The sequence below is a fragment of the Mustela erminea genome, chromosome 10, assembly GCF_009829155.1.
Source record: "Mustela erminea isolate mMusErm1 chromosome 10, mMusErm1.Pri, whole genome shotgun sequence".
NCBI lineage: Eukaryota > Metazoa > Chordata > Mammalia > Carnivora > Mustelidae > Mustela > Mustela erminea.
The window spans coordinates 102,911,852-102,928,198 of record NC_045623.1 but is presented as its reverse complement, the minus strand read 5'-3'; the positions used below and the strand labels follow the sequence as shown (position 1 = coordinate 102,928,198).

General features: G+C 45.7%; 1 protein-coding gene across 1 annotated transcript in view; it reads left to right on the top strand.

Moving 5' to 3' along the window:
• Window positions 1-16,347, top strand: part of NMNAT1 (nicotinamide nucleotide adenylyltransferase 1) — a 22,155-nt gene extending 5,808 nt beyond the window's left edge. The window contains 4 exon segments of the mRNA XM_032301541.1: window positions 10,031-10,201; window positions 11,289-11,472; window positions 13,913-14,055; window positions 14,397-16,347. Of these exon segments, the coding sequence (XP_032157432.1) occupies window positions 10,031-10,201; window positions 11,289-11,472; window positions 13,913-14,055; window positions 14,397-14,809 (911 nt within the window). The 3' untranslated portion in view covers window positions 14,810-16,347.

Below are 16,347 nucleotides of genomic sequence, written 5' to 3'. Positions count from 1 at the left end.
TGAGCCCTACATCGGGCTCCCTGCTCAGTGGGGAGCCTTCTCCTCCCTCTCCCTCTGCCACTCACCCTGCTTGTGTGCTCTCTCTCTCTCTGTGTCAATAAGTAAATAAAATCTTTAAGAAGAAAAACAGCTGACTCCTTTTTTCACGATTCCCTTATTTGATTTTATTTCATTTATTTATTTATTTTTAAAGATTTTGTTTATTTATTTGACAGACAGAGATCACAAGTAGGCAGAGAGGCAGGCAGAGAGAGGGGGGAAAGCAGGCTCCCCGCCGAGCAGAGAGCCCGATGCGGGACTTGATCCCAGGACCCTGAGATCATGACCCGAGCCGAAGGCAGAGGCTTTAACCCACTGAGCCACCCAGGCGCCCCTCTTTATTTATTTTTAAAGATTTTATTTATTTGACAGAGACAGACACCATGAGAGAGGGAACACAAGCAGGGGAAAGTGAGAGAGGGAGAAGCAGACTTCCTGCTTAGCAGGGAGCCCGATGTGGGGCTTGATCCCAGAACCCTGGGAATATGACCTGAGCCGAAGGCAGCCGCTCAACGACTGAGCCACGCAGGTACCCTGATTTTTTAAATTTTTTTTTAAAGATTTTAATTATTCTTTATTCATTTGAGAGAGAGAGCGAGAGCAAGTAAGCACAAGTGGAGGGGAGAGCAGGAGGGAGAAGCAGCAGCAGACTCCCCACTGCGTAGGTATGCTGACGTGCAACTCGGTCCCAGGGCCGGGAGATCATGACCTGAGCCGAAGGCAGACACTTGACCATCTGAGCCACCCAGGCGCCCCATCTAAGATTTTTTTTTAAGTTTTGTTTATGTGGGCGCCTGGGTGGCTCAGTGGGTTGAGCCTCTGCCTTCGGCTCGGGTCATGATCTCAGGGTCCTGGGATCGAGTCCCACATCGGGCTCTCTGCTCAGCAGGGAGCCTGCTTCCTCCTCTCTCTCTCTCTCTGCCTTCCTCTCTGCCTACTTGTGATCTCTGTCTGTCAAATAAATAAATAAAAAAATCTAAAAAAAAAAAAAAAAAAAAAGTTTTGTTTATGTATTTTAGAGAGAATGTGTGCAGTGGTAGAGGGCCAGAGGGAGAGAGAGAGAAGCAGATGGAGGGCTCAATCTCATGACCCTGAGATCACGACCTAAGCTGAAATCAAGAATTGGACGCTTAACCATCAGAGCCATCTAGGAACCCCTAAACTTTTTTTCAAGATTTTATTTTATTAAGAATCTCTACACTGAACACAGGCTCAAATTCACAACCCCAAGATCAAGAGTTGCATGCTCCACCAACTGAGCCAGCCAGGCGCTGCTAAAAAAACCTTTTTTTAAGATTTTATTTATTTATTTGACAGAGATCACAAGTAGGCAGAGAGGCCGGCAGGCATAGGGGTGCATGGGGTACATGGGTGACTCAGTGGGTTAACCCTTCAGCTCAGGTCATGATCTCAGGGTCCTGGGATTTAGCCCCACATTGGGCTCTGCTCTCGCTGTTTCTTTCTGTCAAATAAAATCTTATAAAAAAATTTTTTTGAAATCTTAGATATAGTTGTTTTTTTTTAGTAGGGTTTTTTTTTGAAGATTTTATTTATTTATTTGACAGACAGAGATCAGAAGTAGGCGGGGGGGTGGGTGGGGAACAGACTCCCTGCTGAGCAGAGAGCCTGATGGGCTCAATCCCAGGACCCTGAGATCACGACCTGAGCTGAAGGCAATGGCTCAACCTACTGAGCCACCCAGGCGCCCCCTCATACTTAAATTTTAGGACAACCAAAACAGTTACTAAGGAACTTATAAAAAATTTCCTTCACCCGAATTTTAAATGTGAATTTTTTCTTAAGTTTCAATCTGAGCTTCAGAAGAGTGGGAAGTCCTGTATTAACCCAGTTTTGTTTTGGCAATGTCTGGTAAATAATAAGCACTTAGTACGTGCTTGATAAATGCCTACTTACCAATTGTGAAGAAAGTAAAGATGATGTTGCCAACCAGGTTGGTAAGGAGGGGTTGCCTGCAGTATCGGGAAGATGTGGGCCTGAAATCAAGACACTGGGTCATACATTAATTTATCAATTGTTAGAAGAAATTCGCCCTCTAAGCACAGTACCAGGTGGCACTAACCATTGAATTCTTATCCTAACTCTGGCCTGAGGTTCATTTGGCTCCAGGCAACTCATTTAAGAACCTTGGTTCCTGGGGTGCCTGGGTGGCTCATTGGGTTAAAGCCTCTGCCTTTGGCTCAGGTCATGATCCCAGGGTCCTGGGATCGAGCCCCGCATCGGGCTCTCTGCTCAGCAGGGAGCCAGCTTCCCCCTCTCTCTCTGCCTGCCTCTCTGCCTACTTGTTTGTCTGTCTGTCAAATAAATAAATAAAATCTTAAAAAAAAAAAAAAAAGAGAGCCTTGGTTCCTTTACCATAACTGCAAGTTAATAGTGCAAAACCAGCTTACAAGTGGTAAGAAGGGTTGTTCATATTTACAGTCGCTGCACAAATGATGCTTACCATCTCTTAAATTCATGTTAACTGGGTATTTTTGTGAGAAAAATATCTTGTGGAAATTCTGGCCTTCTGGAAATAGGCCTTACTGCGCACAAAACTCCTAGGACAGATGTGGGCAAGTTTAAATTAGACTAATTACAGTGAGTGTCACAGTTTCCCTTTCTTTCTTGTCACGTGGATTCTTGGTTTTCAGATTGTTTTAGGATTTCTACATTTTTAGAGCTGCAATTTTTTTATTTTGAATGTGTCAAATGGCATTTGCTTCATTTGTCCAACTATTAGCTGACTCTTTGCCAAGACTAACGTCCTCCATAGAATCTAAAATAATGTATCAAGTCATAATCTGGTCACATATGCCTGTGTCACCCTCAGCCCTGCAGACGTTAGCTCATGCGAGGCTATCAGGACTGGTCTCTAGGGCATCCAAGGTTTGAAACGTTGGTGCCTTCATTGTCTCCCATTTAATGGCTGTTGTACCAGAAGAAATTGTGTTAAGTCAAACTCAGCCTGCCCTATTCCCCGGTATCCTTTTGGCATTGAGATTTTTGACTTTTCAAAGAGGTGAAGCAGGTGACTACCATTGACAATAGTGGCAAAAACAATGGGGCAGGCGGTGGTTAAACACAGAGCGGGAATCTCCGAGCACACCCCAGCCATCTCCAGAGGTAAGACAGTCATGCCGAGCTGCTAGGTAATGGGGCTAGCTGGTGAGAGAGCTTACCTTAGCAGAACAAACAACTGGAGGCCCAGAGCGGTGGTCCCAAACAAGAACACGGTCACTTGTCTGCATGGGACAGATGGAGTTACAATTTACATTTTTTCTTCAGTGATAGAATGGCTTAAAGAAACCGAATTTGGGGGGCATCTGGGTGGCTCAGTCAGCTAAGTGTCTGCCTTCAGACAGACACTTTCCCCCCAGCTTGTGCTCTCTCTCTTTCAAATAAATAAAATGTTAAAAAAAAAATTTTAGGCTCTGTTTCATAACGTTACGTCAAACTGTGGAAGTAAAGTTTTAAACACAATAAAGATGACTTGGGATCATCCCATTAGAGCAAATTATGTCTAATCATACGGTCCTGCGAACGATAGCTGCTGGTCATTGAGCTCCTGCTGGGCACCAGGTGCTGTTGATACTGGTCTCTCAGGAATCTTTTTTTTTTTTTTTAAGATTTTATTTATTTATTTGTCAGAGAGAGACAGCGCGCATAAGCAGGTGGAGTAGCACAGGGGGAGGGAGAAGCCGGCTCCCCGCTGAGCAGGGAGCCTGATGCGGGACTCGATCCCAGGACCCTAAGATCATGACCTGAACTGAAGGCAGACGCTTAACTGACCAAGCCAGCCAGGTGTCCTTGGTCTCTTAGGAACCTTTAACCTTCGTTCCTTTACCATGACTGACTGTCAGTTAATGCTGTAAGACAACCCACAGATAATAGTAAAAGTTAATACTCACCATTCGTAGACAAATGTGTCAAACATTTTTATTCACTTTCTCATTTAATGAGCATAAAATCCAGAGCACGTGGGTGGCTCGGTTGGGCATCCAACTCTTGGTTTCGGCTCCGGTCGTGATCTCAGGGCCTCTAGATGAAGCCCCATGTTAGCTTCCGTGCTCAGCCGGGAGCCTGCTTGAGGTTCTCTCCGTCACCCTCTGTTCCCCCCGACCCCACGCTCGGACTCTCTCCTCTCTCCCAAATAAATGAATAAATAACATATTTTTTAAAAATATGCACAAAACACTATGAGGTAGGGACTGTGGTTCCCCATTTTACTAATGAGGAAACCAAGACTCAGAATGGTGAAACGTCTTGTCCAAGGACAAGTACCAAGAAGCGACCATGCTAGACCTGTGAACCAGGGCCAAGAGTCCTAACCAACCATGCCTCTGTGCTGTGCTTGCTCTGTCTCTGGTCAGACTGGTCGCAGTGAGCGTGACTCAGTAAACCCACCAACCACAGCTTATACAACCACATGAAGGCTGCTGTTTCTGCTCATTTTTGAAATTCTTTTGAGATTACGTGTACATAGTTTCCATGCATATAAGAAAATTTTCCACAATAACTAATAAGTTCTTTTCACCGTAAATTGTATTATTTACCTTGATTATTTTATTAATCAGGTTTAGCACTGAAAGACCTTAGGGTATTTGTAGAAATCAAATCTACCCTCCAAACACAAAGATTTATCTCCACTGAAAGCACACACACACACACACAAACACAAAATTTAAAAATATACTCCTGGACTGGCAATGGCACATTGTTATAACTAAGATATAGTTATAGGCTTAATGTGACTATTTTGGAAGGAATAGTATCTTTTCAGGGGTATAAATTCTGATCAGTTGTTAAGTCAATCCCATTATTTTAACAGTCAGCCAACATAGATTTAATCATATTGAGCATTTATGAGATGACAAGAAAAGACAGTGAACTATTTTTTTAAATGTTAACATTTTAAAAACTGGCTTAATGTTTACAAAATGTTCCATTAATGTTTACATGTCAGTTTTTAAAATTTAAAGTCAGTAATTACTATGTCAAATATACTTCAGTTTTTTATAAAAGGATTTAAAAATTGAAAATAAATTTTAGTTAAACATTGAGACTGTCTCAGGAAGAAATGGGCTGTTTGTCATCGCAAGCTGAGGAGGGACACTTACAGCCTGAGCCGGTACGATCTCGGCAGCCAGCAGTGCAGGCGGTACGCTGTGTGGGCCAGACAGAAGTGAATCATGGGGACGCTGGTTGTTGTGCTCCTGGAGCAAGACACAGGATCCAGAGCAGCCCTGTTAGAGCTCCCAAACCACTTCTTCACCCATCTGTCCCCAGCGTGTTCCCCTTCCCAGTGCAAGTACTCTGGTACCCTGCAGTGATCTAGATGGACGCTCACTGTAGCTTAATTCTTCTGTGGTTTGGAAGGTCCGAGCTCAAGTTGGCTGCGTTCACAGGGAATTAATAGAACCGAGCTGGATATTTGAGATGCGTTGTGAATGTGACCAGGGAGAAAGCTTTCTTTAGCTGAGCGATCAGCTTCCCTGAGCCCCCTCCCCAGCCTGTCCGCTGGGGAGGTCCTGGAAACCTGAGTGCATCCCTAAGGTTAGGGAAGGGCCCCAAGCTCTTTGTTCTGTCCTTCCCTGAACAGCAGGCAGCTCCCTTGGGGACCCATACCTCCTGTTCTTAGCTTTATTGTCCTTGCTGCTCACAGCTCAATATCCTGGGGTGGGCGGGGGAGGTGGCGGAGAGGAGTGGTGCCTGAAACTTGAGGTGGGCGGGGCTGGCCAGTTACCCTGGTTTTCCTGCGGGCCTAGAATACTCTTGGAGACGTATTTACCACCACCCCGTCATACCATAGGCATTTTGTATGGAATTGGGGGATGGGAATGGGAGGAGTGGGAACGAGCCTCAAGTGATCCCTGGCATCATCCTTAGGCCTAAATGGAAAGGTAGGACGTTATTCCTACGAATCAACACTTTCTAAAAAAAAATTCTGTATGGAACATTACCAACCTTTCTGTCCTTTTTTTCTTAGCAACATTAGTGTCCCCCTGATCCCTACCAATATGCTTTGTTGGGAGAAGACCTCAAATGTTTATTGAATAAATATTTCTTATTTCCATTCTCACTGTCTACTTAAATTAAGGCACTCACGACTTTTTTTTTTAAGATTTAATTTATTTATTGGAGAGAGTGAGACAGAAATAGTGAGAGGACAGGAGAGGGAGAAGCAGCTCCCCACTGAGCAGGAGCGCGAGGCGGGACTCGATCCCAGGACCCTGGGATCATGATCTGAGCTGAAGGCAGATGCCCAACCAACTGAGCCACCCAGGTACCTGGCACTCATGACTTTCAACTGGCCTTTCTGTCTTGTTTTGCCCTTTCCAAGTAATCCCCTAGCATCACCATCATCAGTATTGTCACTTTCCTCCCACTTATTTTTACACTCTGCTAGGCAGTATGCTAAGCACTTTGCCATTGATCAGAGTAAATCCTCAGAGTAACTGGAATTGGTTGTCAGTGTCTCTGTGTGACAGATGAGGAGACAGAAGACACATAATGAAGTGATTTGGTTAAGTTGGTAAAATCGAATAAAGGGTTTTGTTTTTTTTTTTAAGATTTTATTCATTCATGAGAGACGCAGGGAGAGAAACAGGGTCCCTACTGAGCAGGAGCCCGATGCGGGACTCAATCCCAGGACCCTGGGATCATGACTTGAGACGAAGGCAGACACTTAACCATCTGAGCCACCCAGGCGCCCCCCCAAATGAAGGTTTTAAATGCCCACATCTTCTTATATTTCTAAAGTGGTTGTTTGTATAGAACCCTGTGGTCATTCCATTGCTCAGAGAGCTTCAGGGGTTCTCAATGCCTCACATTCCTCAGCTCCTCAGCAAGGAGGGCTCATTTCCATTTTGCACAGCTCCGTGTATCTTGCATTTTTCTTCTTCTTCTTTTTTTAATTTATTTATTTGACAGAGATCACAAGGAGGCAGAGAGGCAGGCAGAGAGACAGAGGGGGAAGCAGGCTCCCCGCTGAGCAGAGAGCCTGATGCAGGGCTCGATCCCAGGACCCTGAGATCACGACCTGAGCTGAAGACAGAGGCCTTAACCCACTGAGCCACCCGGGCACCCCTGCATTTTTCATCTTGATGAGAGAGCCTAGGAGTCAGGAACCCGAGATGCCCGCCCTGGTTCTGCCACCTCCTGGCATAGAATCTGAGCAGAAGTGCGTTGGTCACCCTAGCACTTGGGTCTGAACACTAGTGGACTGCAAATGAATGGTCCTGACACGGGTCTTCCGAGCACTGGCCAGTCTGAGAAGTACACTGCAAGGTGTTGTATAGTCTTAATTTCCAGCTTGTTTTCAACCCATTTTTTTCTCTGAGATGTCGTAATACTGAAAAACTAGAATGTCCAATGGTAGAAGATTAACTTCTACCATTAACTGGTAGAAGAAAAATGAAATATCTAACAGTAGCTTAATTTTGTAACAAGTTAAATGACTTTGGCCAAATTTTTTTGTGTTTGCGTGGTGAAAGTTAAATGATCATGTGTGCAAAAGCATTTTATATGTCAAAAAGTGTCATACAACTGTTTATTGCCATTTACTGTAGTTCTATGTTAATTATAAAAATACTCTGACCTTGGGATGCCTGGGTGGCTCAGTTGGTTAAGTGGCTGCCTTCGACTCAGGTCATGATCCCAGCGTCCTGGGATCGAGTCCCACATCGGGCTCCTTGCTCGGCGGGGAGCCTGCTTCTCCCTCTGCCTCTGCCTGCCATTCTGTCTGCCTGTGCTCACTCTCTCTCCCTCTCTCTCTTTGATAAATAAATAAAATCTTTAAAAAAAAAATACTCTGACCGTTACAAGTCATTCCCCAAAGTTCCCAAAATTGCTTTCAGCAATTTGGCATCACTGGAGTTATATTTATAAGCTCTCAGAACGATTACTTTGAAACAAAATTTGGATGTATAAGAATATTTTTTAAAACTTTATAACAGGGCGCCTGGGTGGCTCAGTGGGTTAAGCCGCTGCCTTCGGCTCAGGTCATGATCTCGCGTCCTGGGATCGAGTCCCACATCGGGCTCTCTGCTCGGCGGGGAGCCTGCTTCCTCCTCTCTCTCCCTCTGCCTGCTTCTCTGCCTACTTGTGATCTCTGTCTGTCAAATAAATAAATAAAATCTTTAAAAAAATAAAAATAAAAAAAAATAAAACTTTATAACAACAAAACTATTTTTTGATGGTTAGTAAGCAATGTTGATCAAAAAAGATAACCCGGAACTGAGTGGTTTGACTCAGGGGATAGAAAGGTTTATTGTGTCAGCAAGAATTCCTTCCCTCTCCGGCCTTTCTAGCTTAGGGAACTAGGAATCAGATTGACATGAGAAAGATTAAGTGGAGAAAATCAAATTTAATAGAGTAAATATGGGGAATCCACATAGACATGGAAATTCCAAAGACAGTCAGGCAGAATGAGGCACATTATGTCATTCTGCACTAAGAGGGGAGCGGGGGTCTGGGACTCCAGAGGAAAGGAATGTGCCTCAGAGCAGCAGGAAGAGCGGATGTTTGGTCATTAGAGGATTGTCCTGCCATACAGATGGGTCTCTCAGATGAAATTTATCTCTGCTAATGACCCTTATTGTGGGGAAGACCCCAATTTAGATTCTTGTATGTAAGTCAGGGCAGGCAAAAGTTTCTCTTGAGCCTGCAGGGTCTCAACTGCCTTCCAGTCAAAATAATCCGCATGCCAGAGTGGCATTCTGAACCCTTGCAACTGACTCCCAGCACAAGGAATGAAAAAGACCCCGACAAAGATGCCACATTATGCCACTTTGGGGCACTGGGGATGAGGAGGACCTCCCACAGACCTGCCAAAAAGAAAAAAATCATGTAAAAAAGGAATAGGAGGGGTGCCTGGGTGGCTCAGTGGGTTAAAGCCTCTGCCTTCGGTTCAGGTCATGATCCCAGGGTTCTGGGATCGAGCCCCGCATCGGGCTCTCTGCTTATTGGGGAGCCTGCTTCCTCCTCTCTCTGCCTGTCTCTCTGCCTACTTGTGATCTCCATCTGTTAAATAAATAAATAAAATTAAAAAAAAAAATCTTAAAATAAGGAATAGGTGTCAGAATGGCATTAGACTTTCAACAGTAGTGTTGGATGCTAGGAAACAATGAAGAAGTGCATTCCTAATTTTACTCTTAATATTTTTTTAAAGAATTTACTTATTAGAGAAAGAGAGAGAATGAGCAGGGGGAGAGGGAGGGGAAGAGGGAGACGCAGACTCCCCGCTGAGCAGGGAGCCCAAATGGGACTTGATCCCAGGACCCTGGAATCCCAGGACCCTGGGATCATGACCAAACGCTCAACTGACTGAGCCACCCAGGCGCCCCCAGGCCACTGTTTTGAAGGGCAGGTTGTCGGGGAGTCCTATCTATTTGGTAGTTGATAATGTCATTGTGTCAGTTAACTGTGACCACAGTCGTGCATCACAGAACTTCGGCAGTGAGCAAACGAACATTCATCTTCGCTCGTGAGTGGAGGGTCCGCTTGTGGGTTTGTCGATGTAAGCCCAGCTCGGCTGATCTCGCCGGGGCCTGCCTGTGTGTCTGAGCGTGTCGTCTGTGGTCTGGCCGGTGCCGGATGGCCCCCGCCGCGGAGCTGATGTGGTTGGCTGTCCGTCCGCAGGAGGCCAAGCTCTCTCCCACGCAGTCTGTCATCGTCCAGCAGGCTGGCCCCGGCTTGTTTTCATGGCCGAGGCAGGCGTCCAGAAGAGTGTGGAGCTGTGCAAAGCCTCAAAGGCCTGGCTCAAAACCAGCACACTGTCATGTTTGCCACATCGTTTTGTCCAAAGCAGGTCACAAAGAGGGGGAAGGAGATCCTATCCCTGTGCAGCAGGAGCTGCCAACGTACCCTGAAAAGGAAGGCAGAGAACGGGGCTGTCTTTGTCACTGAAGCCACGGGGCTCTGTCTGTCCACTGGGAAGGTGGAAGGACGCGCAAAGACCTAGAACTGAACTGTGGTCCTTCTTCCTTTGCAGACCACAAGCAAAGTGTCAGAGTTTTCCACTCAGATCAACAACTTCAAATTCTTAGCATGGACAATTCAGAGAAGACAGAAGTGGTTCTCCTCGCCTGTGGTTCTTTTAATCCTATCACCAACATGCACCTCCGGCTATTTGAGCTGGCCAAGGACTACCTGAATGGAACAGGTAGGAACAGTGGCCAGGGCACTACCCCAAAATACGGCGCTGTGGCGTGTTGGGTATTTTAAGCTGAAGGAGTTTGAAGAAAATGGCAGAATCAGGAAGGTCCCTCTCACCTCCTCCCCGCCGTTCTCCCCTGAAGCAGCTCATAAAATCCTGATGTGAGGGGTCCCCTCCGTACCCGGGGAGCAGAGGAGTGTCCTTATTGCTAAGGGCAGAGGGATGCCGGGAAGAATCCAAACTAACGGCGCGCGCTGAATTTCCCCGAGTTTACGCACTTGACCTCGTACTCTACCCTATCACATGTCTCGGGGCCAGTCCATCTTCACTAACTGGCATAAAACCACTCAGGTTTAGCTGTTTCTTGGAGTCTTCATTTCCTGACGCAGGCACCATGTCACATAAACCTTCTATTAAATAAATGTCTACATTTTCTTCTGTTTTTCTGTCTTTGTCAGTTCAGTGTTTCGGAGCCCCCCAGGGACCTGAGGAGGGTTGAGGAAAACTTACTTCCTCCCTTACGTAATATGTTTTGTTACATAAGTGATCATTCGTATGCTGCTAGATTGATGGATGGGAGCTCACACTCACTAATAATCCCAATAATCAGGGGACTAAGAGAAAAAGATGAAATCTGTTTTGCCCATCACATCGACAAAAATGTTTAAACTTGATAGTGTCGATTATCAGACATTGGGGAGAAATGCGCTCTTCTATACACTGTAGGTGGCCAGTACAATCAATTAAGGCTTTTTACAAGGCAATTTGGCAATATCAAAATGTGCATTGTGTGGGGAATGGGGAGTTAGTGTTTCGTGGGGACAGAGTTTCAATTGGAGAAGTTGAGAAAGTTCTGGAATCGGACAGTGGTGAGGACTGCACGGCAGCGTGACTGTGCTTGATGCCCCTGAACCGTGCACTTAAGATGGTGAATTTTATCTTCTGTTTCACTTCGTTTATAAATGAATGTATGAATGAAACAATCCCTGTTTTGGAAAGGAGGGGGTCTGTTATAAAACCATATTGATGATAATATTTCCTGTGCATAAAATTGAACTTGTTACACCTCACATCAAATCTGACTCTCATCCAGGAAAATACAGAGTTATCAAAGGCATAATCTCTCCTGTTGGTGATGCATATAAGAAGAAAGGACTCATCTCTGCCCACCACCGAGTTATCATGGCAGAACTCGCCACCAAGAATTCAGAATGGGTGGAAGTTGACACCTGGGAGAGTCTTCAGAAGGAGTGGGTAGAGACGGCGAAGGTGCTAAGGTATTCACGGCGAAGTCGGCTTTGTCAGTTCTGCAGGATGAGTTGGGCACTTTTGGCCATGTTCCGGTGCTGCCTGTGTCTGTGAAATGCAGATTTACAAACTGACTTGCGTGGGGAGGGCTTCCGGCCTGTGGTTAATTCTTGGGTGTGGAGCGCAGCAGCAGAGCTCAAGGGTTCCTTGGACTTTATGCCTTTCCTGTGTTTTGAGCTGTTTGCGCGCTTGTTACTATGTGTATCTCTACGAGAGAGGATACACAGAGAAGCCTGCATGGCCTGTCTGTGCCCCAGATGAGAAAGGCAAAGTTGTTCAGACTTTGTCGTATATCTTCTTAAGTATAAAGGAGAGAGGCAGGTAATTTAAGCGAGAGAAGCCTTGGTGCTTGGTCATGGGTGGCCCTGATTTTATGTGCTGCTTCCATGACCACGTAGGGGCATTGTCCCAGATCTCTGTGTTCACTCCTTTGAAGCAGTTCCAGGTGAGGATTCAGAAACTGCAGTGAGGGACACCTAATTATTACTTAATACTATCTTAAGTATCAGAGAGCTTTCTAAAAAACCTTCCTGTGTAATGGCTGCTCTTAGAGTTCTGAACCCTCTGGTTCTGAGCATATCAGTTAGGATTTCAACAGGAAATAGGAACCAGTCTGAGTGGTTTTTGCTTTTGCTTTTTTAAAAGATTTTATTTATTTGTTTGTTTATTTGAGAGCGAGAGAGAGGGAGAGCACGAGTTTGGAGAGGAGCAGAGAGTCCCCGCTGAACGCAGAGCCAGCTGTGCGGCTTGAAGCCCCAACCCTGAGATCATGACCCGAGCCAGAATCAGGAGTCAGATGCTCAACCAACTGAGCCACCCAGGCGCCCCAAAAGCAGAAAGGTATTTAGGTGCTCGTGCAGAAGTGTTAAGGGGCTTGTGGCAGGGAACTAGAGTCTGTTCCAAGGTCATACCTCCTTAGCTGTAGTCAGCATTCAGGAAGCTGTTCCTTCCTCTGCCACCACAAATGCTGCTGTTCACCTGTCCCGGTCTCCTAAGGTTGGACAGTGGACTATGGAGTCTGGCCACCACGCTCATGCCTTCAGAAAGATGGCGTCTGCCTCCCTTCTTCCTTCTGAGTCTCTCGTGAGAGGATCTCATCAGCAGAATCTCTGTCACATTGAGAACACGCTGCAAGGACCTCTGGGAACTGTGTTTAGGGCAGGACTGGACACCCAAGCCCGCAGACACTGTGCCGCACAGCCGCTTAGGAAGAGGGACTTCAGACTTGGCAGGGAAAAAGAGTCTGCTGTCTTCCTGGACAGCAGTTCTTGTGTCAGACACCAGGCTTCTGCACGCCCGCCTTACCCCGCCTTCGCCCTCTGGCGCCACAGCAGCCTCACTGTCCGTTACATATTCACTCAGCTGCTCGAGAGGGGAGGGAGTTAGGGGCACAAAGGACCACCCTTGGCTTCCCAAACTGCAGCTTATGTTTCCTGGGTAGGTTCGCAGTTGTAACACGGGGGGTCTCCTGCTGCCACTCCAGAAGAAAGCTACACACAAGTCCTGCCTGTGGTTCCTTCCTTTTAGGCTTCAGGCGCTTGTCCCATCTAGGACCTTATCCTTGGCCTTGTGATTCTCCATTACTAGTTCAAGCCACACCCTTCAGTGGTCAAGAGTGTGGGCTCTGGAACCAGACTGCTGGGGCTCAGATACTGGCTCTGCTACTTATAAGCTAAATGGCCTTGGGCAGGGGCACCTGGGTGGCTTAGTTGGTTGAACATCTGACTCTCGATCTCGGCTCGGCTCTTGATTGCACAGTCGTGAGTTCGAGCCCCACACTGGGCTCCGTGTTTGGTGTGGAGCCTACTTTAAAAAAAAAATGGCCTTGGGCAAATTGGAGTTCTCCTCTCTTAATGGGGATAATAATTCTGACAATAATGGGCCATAAAATAATTGCTTTATAATAACCAAACCATTCACTCAATCAGATTGTTATTGAATGACTTCTGTGTCCCGGGAGTCCACCAAGAGCTCGAGTCGCAGCCTAAGCCTTCAGTTCCCTCCACTGTGGGAATAATAATAGCGATAATATTTATGGCATGGGTTGTTGAAAAGATGTAATCAAACGATCCATGCAAAGGACTTAGTGTAGTACTTAGCACATAATAAATAACTAATGTTAGCTCTTGTTATTATGACACACACATAAAGCTTCGCATAATAATAGCCACCATCTGTTGTGCTCCCAGGGTCTCCTTGCTTCCTGTTCCTAGTAGCCAGTCCCCAGCACCGCTGGCCGGCGTCCATGACGATCTGGCGGTACTGGTCAGCATTCTTCCTGTGGTTAAAGGTTGTTAATATCACACAGCTTTAACTTTGGGTCTGAGGCTCTTGGGCATCTCCAGAGAGACAGAATTTTAGTTGAATGTTGTGAGAAGAGAAATGTTCTGTTGCTTTGTTATTTTGTAGACACCATCAGGAGAAACTGGAGGCTGGGAGCTGTGATCACCAGCAGGACGCACCTATGCAGGCAAGGCCCGGACAGAAAAGGAAGTGGGCTGAACAAAGACAAGATATTAGCCCAAAGAAATTGCTAGAGCCAAAACCAAAAGGTCTGTTTCATCAACACTTAGCAACTAGAGTAGATAAGATTCTAGAGCTGAGCAAGCACCGTTTGTATTTTCATTTCATATTCAGTATGTGTGAGCGCCCAGAAAACCCCCATTGTTGGTTTTGCGAAGGGAGGGGCAGGGCAGGAGAGGAAGAGGCATTTTGAGCTTATTTCTCCTGCAGTGGTCCTTAACTTCTGTGGCGTCCTAGATCTCTTTTGAAAGTCTGACTCTGATCAAAGCTATGAACCCTGTAGCCAGAAAGACACATTGTTGTGTTCATTTTGATGCAGAGGATTATTAGCCAAGCAGACCCTGAAACTGTGTTTTCTTCTTCTTCCCAGATGTGCCCAAGATAAAGCTGCTGTGTGGGGCAGATTTATTGGAGTCCTTTGCTGTTCCCAGTCTGTGGAAGAGTGAGGATATCACCCAAATTGTGGGAGACTACGGGCTCATATGTATTACTCGGGCTGGAAATGATGCTCAGAAGTTCATCTACGAGTCAGACACGCTGTGGAAACACCGGAACAACATCCACCTGGTGAATGAATGGGTCACCAACGACATCTCATCCACAAAGATCCGGCGAGCCCTCAGAAGGGGCCAGAGCGTTCGCTACTTGGTACCAGACCTTGTCCGAGAATATATCGAAAAGCATGATTTGTATAGCTATGAGAGTGAGGAGAAGAATGCTGGAGTCATCCTGGCTCCCTTGCAGAGGAAGCCTGCGGACACTCACTCAAATTGTACAGCATGAGGTTTTGGACTTCCAGCTTGGGAATTTGAAACAGTCTGGCTGTTAGGAACTGGGAAGAGGAATTGAGATCTTGTGTCATAAACGAAAGCTATCTAAAAGTCTGGTAAAAGTCAAGAGTAGATTCAGATCAGGTTTCTCATTTTGTTGGAAATTGCTAAGATGAATGTGTCCAATATGGTCTTTTTTTTCCCTTCTTTTTTTTTTTAAGAACATACAAATCCTTGAATCTTTAAAATGGGATTAACAGTACGAAAACCAGAAGACATTCAATTTAACTAAAAAGATGTCAAAAAGGACATTTTGGCGTTCCATGATCTCAGTCTAAGACTCTCGAGTTTCTGAAGAGCCCTGCTGTTTCTGTTCCAGCCCCCTGTGAATCTGCCATTTCTGAATTAAGCAGAAAAAGGATGTACTTTCTTACCCTTTTCCCCTTACCCTTTTCTATGCACTTTAACCAAAGTAGAACTCCCAAATAATAACTGAGGTCATTATTACGTCACAAACGCAGTTACAAACACAGGCTTGTTATATAGTTGGGTGCTGATTAAAGTTTCATGGAGGTTTTACCAACTGGTAAAGCAACAAGACTAGAAATAGCTTTTACAGAGTGTTACGATTCATGAAATCCTCCTGTGATAGAAACAGGACTAAAATTTCTCATGAAAGAATAATTTACCCTTTTGCAATTTATAGTCACACTTACATCATTCGAGAGGAAGGGTTTATGACTCTGTGAAAGGAAGAAATACTTAAAACTGTGCAGTTGTCCAGTCAAATCTGAGTGCACAGTTGCGAAGGGACAACATGAAAGCAGGCCAACGTACATTCTGCCGCTACTGACTTCCTCTTACCGAAGCCAGCAGGCCAGCTTGACGGAGACCCGGGAGGCATACAGAGCCTGCCACCAGTAGGCTTCGGTCTCTGCTGACAGAGGGACTTGGATCGTGGAGATGATGGCCATTTCTCCCCATCCTTAGCTTTTAGGAGTTGAGAGTTGAAGCGATCCTGGAAAAGAACCATCTGTTGAAGTGATCCAGAAAAAGAACCTTCTAGAAGCAGATGAAGCTACTGAAGTGTGTAACTTTGATTTCTTCTCCTGGAAAACTGTGCTTAGTTCATCTGACGTGTTGATGGAATGCAGAAGGGTTCCAATGCTAGGAACTTCTCTCTTTTATTTTGTAGAGACTTACGCCGCGGTGCCTTCCTACCTAGAAGTGCCCCCTGCCCCGCTCAGCTGTGAGTATATTGAATTCGGGATGCCCTCGGTAAAGCATTTGAGGACCTCCCAGGAGACTTGGTCATAGTGAATGATCTTATTGTTGGGCTATTTCTGGATCAATACCTTTGTACACGGAACAAGCTGCTTTTAGCTTTGTCCTACTACCAAGGACACTGCTACTGCCACAGCATAATCATGTAGTTGTGAGTGACCTCAAGGGCAGAATTTCCTGTTTTGATAATGGAAATTAGAACAATGAACTTCACAGGGGAATAAATGTTAATGATTGCTGTGACTTCCATTGAGGAAGAGGAAAATA